The following is a 5,000-nucleotide window of genomic DNA, read 5'->3' on the forward strand; positions in this document are numbered from 1 at the left end:
TTGCCATTGCCGCCCACACCGGCCGTATTGGTTCCGATACTGCCGCCAATGCCTCCAGCAGCGACACCTCCGCTCCCGACGGAACCGGCAATACTTCCTACACCAATTCCAGCATTGCCCACACCTCCAATTCCACCGACACCGGTAAAGTTGTAGGTGTTGCTATTGTTGTTGCTACTGATGTTGGTGTTGTTAGTGTTGTTGCTGCTGCTGTTGTTATTGTTGTTGTTACTGCTGCTGCTGCTGTTGGTGTTATTTTCCCCAGTCAGATGCATTCGTTTTTGGCAATCAGAACAAGACATAAGAAATCTGGTGACGGCTTCTCGCGGTAGGAATGCATACGTTTCTGCGATCTGTTCATAGATAAAACGAAAAGAAAAAATAAATATGGTTTTATAAGAAATATAGAAATTTTAACCTACATGTCTTCAAGAAGGCAATAAAAATCTAATAAATTTGCAGTCATTTTTGATTTTAGAATCAGAGGTACATCACCTTTTTAAAGTATATTTCTGAAAGTAAGAACAAAATGAGTTTTTTTGTTTTTCAAACAATCAACATAGCAAATAACAAACTGATAGAGAACTTTAAAACAACGTCTTCCTTACGCAGAACATGAATGTTATTTCCAGGGAAATACAATAATTGAAACAATAGAGCACCAACTGGAAATTGAAGCAAAATTTCAGAATTGTTTGAGCAAGAAAATATCTTCCTTTCCAACAATCTCTGTCACCCCTTTTCTTCTCCCTTTCCTTATGTTAATATTCTTCGTTCTTTATTACCTTTTTTATTCTTACTCCTATGTTATTTCATATCTCTCATTTGGTTTCTCTCTTCTAATTCATAATACATTTATATCTTTCCTGTTCTTGAACTGACTCTACCACTATTTCTCCCGCCCGTTTTCACTATCACCCCACCAATACTCGTCTTTATCAAAGCTTTCTCTCAAACTGTCTCCTATTTTCATTTTAAATTTTTCTTCGTTTCTTATTCATTTTCACCCCTCCCCTCTCCGTATCGCTTCTGCACAGTATGCCACTAAAAACCATTTTTTTTTCGTTCTTTCCTTTTCCACTTCATCCTTGTACTTTGGAATTAATTAAACTACACTCTCGCCATAGCTTTTCTCCCAATACTCTCCCTCCTATTTCTCTCTATAATGCTAACCTACCCAGTCACTTCCCACGTCTCTTCTTCATTGTTTGTTCTTTCCTCCCTCACCGTCTCTATTTATCACTCTTCCTTTTCCTCCTCTATCAGTCAGTCTGTCTATCTATCTATCTATCTATCTATCTATCTATCTATCTATCTATCTATCTATCTATCTGTCTGTCTGTCTCTATCTATCTATCTATCTATCTATCTATCTATCTATCTATCTATTTTTTTTCCTCGATCCCTTTTGATCGAACTCTCCCCTTCCCTTTTTTCCTTCCAACGGTCCCTTTTGATCGACACACCCCTACTTTTTTTTTTCTTTCCTTCCCACTCCCAAAAAGAAAAGCCCTACATTGTATTTGTCCCATCTTTGTTGAGCCCTATCTATCTATCTATCTATCTATCTATCTATCTATCTATCTATCTATCCGTCTGTCTGTCTGTCTGTCTGTCTGTCTGTCTATCTAAAAACTATCTGTCTGTCTGACTCTTAACACTCTTATTCTACCTTTCTCTGCCAATACATGTTTTTTCACACACACACGTAGAGATATATTCATTCTCTTTAAACTTCAAAGGATTGCCTATCAACCTGGATTAGCTTAATCCTCTTTCAGGCCACAAAGAATGAATGAGATTCTTGTTTAGTTAGCAAGACTCCCTACAAATATGATCCATAGCTAACCCCTAAAACCATCTCTACACCCAACACATACATTTAGCAAATGACCTTATCCTACTTCCATCCACTTTTACCATTGTTTTCTTATTTGGAACCACTTTTGTTTGGATTAATTTTATTTTGTTTTTGTTGCCTGTCAGAGCGAGCGATGAGAAACAGCATGACAGAATGACTTGCAGACAGTGACAAATACCCCACCTCCACGTACATATATACACACACGCTTGTATACGAATGCATATACCGATATAGAAATATAAAGATATATAGATAAAGGCACACAAATACACTTACGCTATAGTACACACAAACACATGTACATTCACATACACATATACGTAATCAGCAATACATCGAGTAGCGGAATTAATGCGTTCCACTCTTTTTTTTTTTTTTCACTTCGCTATTGGAAACTAGTGTAGGCAATACAAAGTTTTTTTTTGTTTTTTATTTTATCTAGATAAGTTCATTTAATTATTTCGGTCTTGCTTTTGGTTTGCAAGATTCTTGATGTGAATTCATGTGTTGAAACAAATTGTGTTGTATCTTGGGAGAGTCATTACGCCAATGACAATAACACACGCACATGTTCAATCCCACTTCTTTATTGTTAGTGAAATGGTTGAATAGCTAACCAACATCGATTATTTGCTTAACGTGTCGAATTCTTTCGTTGCTATCTGCAACCTTTTTAGTGACCTGTGGTTCCCTACTCGCTCCTAGCACTGAAAATGTTGCGAACAGCAAAGAAAGAACTTTGACGGACAAACAAACAACCGATTGATTGCTTAACCAACACGTTGAACAAATGATCAATTAGTTTGTCGGTTACATATTTAACCAACTGTCTAATAATAAAGAAATGGAATTAAACCTGTGGGTGTGATATTATTATTATTATTGGCGGAACAACTCACCCAAGACAACAAAATTTGCTTCATTATTAGAATTATATACCTATTTAAACTGCTGTAAGCATAAAATGTTCCTGCCTATATATCATATATAAAGAAGTTATTTGAACAAAATTATATATAATTCAAATCAAGAAAATACACATAATTTAACACTTTACAAGTAAAAAAAATACTAATCAATGTCAAAAATAAATCAGGTACTATTGATTCTATTAGATTGTAAGTTTTATGAAGAAAGCTTCAAATATTCTTTTCTTTTGTGCTCTAGGCACCAGGCCCGAAATTTTGAGGGAGGGAGCCAGTCGATCAGATCGACCCCAATATGCGATTGGTACTTAATTTATCGACCCCGAAAGGATGAAAGGCAAAGTCGACCTCGGTGGAATTTGAACTCAGAACGTAAAGAATGTCGAAATACCACTAAGCATTTCGCCCGGGGTGTTAACGTTTCTGCCAGCTCGCTGCCTTAGAAGGTTTCAAATATTCTTTTCTACTCTAGGCACAAAGTCCCAAATTTTGGGGGAAGGGGGACAGTCGATTAGATCGATTAGTGCGCAACTGGTACCTAATTAATCGACCTCGAAAGGATGAAAGGCAAAGTCGACCTCGGCAGAAATTGAACTCAGAACGTAAAGACAGACGAAATACTGTAAAGCATTTCGCCCGGCGTGCTAACGTTTCTGCCAGCTCGTCGCCTTGAAGGTATCAAATATTGACTGCTTAGCTGTCTTCTTATAAACCTAAAATTCATTGCTATAACAGGTATTTTACCTTTTCAACAACTTCCTGCGAAACTCGGTGAAGTACGAGTTATTTCACTAAGTTCCTTATTGTTAAAACTAGTTGTAAAGAAGTATCACCTTCTATATCTGAACTGAATACGCTTGTACCAATTCCTTTAGTCTGTCAAGCACAAGGATCATGTTAGCAGCATGCAATAAATCGTGAATATTACCTACACAGATATATCGAAATCCTAATTCCTGTCCAATCTGCAGAAGCTATTGCTAATCCAGTCTGTCTCCGATGATCTTTCCCAACTACATTTGGAACCAATATTTTCTATACCACAATGAAACATGTATGTTTAGCAGCTTCATAAGCATCTTAAATATTTTTAATTGCTTGTAATAATGTAATCTTTGCAGAAATCTTTGATATTTATCATTAGTTATTGTAATCAACTGAATTCTTCTGAGATTCTTGAAGATGGATTCGTTAGTCATTTCTGTATCTGATGTGCATATGCTTCGTGTAATACACGTTGAGCGCAGTATGGATATTTTTCACAGAGGATTAATCAAATGAATTTGTTGCATTGAATTCCTGTGAATTTTCATCCGTAGTCTGGTTTGACGAGATAGGCTCTATCAAGATGAGGCCCCACTATAGAAAGAGCAGCACAGTAAACACATTTTGAAGATAAGGGCCAGATACCATGAAACAATTGATGAAGATAAAAATTGTACAATTTTTTGTTCCTAATGAATAACAACTATCAAATACGCAGATACAAGTACACACACATACACACGCACACGCACACACACACACGTACACATACGAATTCTTTTACTTGCTTAAGACATTTGACTGCGGCCATGCTGGAGGGTTTTAGTCGAAGAAATCGACCCAAGGACCTATTCTGTGTAAGTCTAGTACTTATTCTATCAATACTTTTGCCGAACCGCTAAGTTACGGTGATGTAAACACACCAACAGCGATTGTCAAGCGATTGTGGTGGTGGTGGGGACGAACACAGACACAAAGACTCGAACCCATAAATATATACATATGTATTATAGACGACGAGCTTCTTTCAGTTTCCATCCCTTGAATCCACTGAAAAGGATTTGGCTGGTCTAAGGCTATAGTAGAATACACTTGCCCAAATTGCCACGCAGTGGGACTGAACCCGGGTCTATGTGGTTGAGAAACAAGCTTCTTCCACAGAACGTGCGCCTATAGGTAAAAAATACAAATGGAAAAAATACGAATGTATGTTTAACTCTTTTTTTAATATTTTTTTCCCTTTAGTCGGAGAGGATTTTTATATCTGTTAGTGATATTTAAAAAAGTTTTTCCTCCCAGAATAAGCTCTGGGATCGATTTGCTCAACTAAAGGCGGTGCTCCAGCATGGCCACAGTCAAATGACTGAAACAAGTAAAAGAGTAATAGAGTAAAGAGTGTATGTCTTTGTTATCAAATTTTAAAATTTCCAAGTCAAAGATTATGC

The 5,000-nt window shown here is 36.9% G+C and overlaps 1 protein-coding gene across 1 annotated transcript in view; it reads right to left on the bottom strand.

Annotated features, from left to right (window-relative positions):
• LOC106874518 (nucleolar protein 4) overlaps nucleotides 1-5,000 on the bottom strand; it is a 1,458,602-nt gene that overhangs the window by 629,812 nt on the left and 823,790 nt on the right. The window contains 1 exon segment of the mRNA XM_089355480.1: nucleotides 1-353. This exon segment is cut by the window's left edge and continues 121 nt beyond it. Within this exon segment, the coding sequence (XP_089211606.1) occupies nucleotides 1-353 (353 nt within the window).

This window comes from Octopus bimaculoides, chromosome 7 (genome assembly GCF_046866305.1).
Source record: "Octopus bimaculoides isolate indiv1 chromosome 7, ASM4686630v1, whole genome shotgun sequence".
NCBI lineage: Eukaryota > Metazoa > Mollusca > Cephalopoda > Octopoda > Octopodidae > Octopus > Octopus bimaculoides.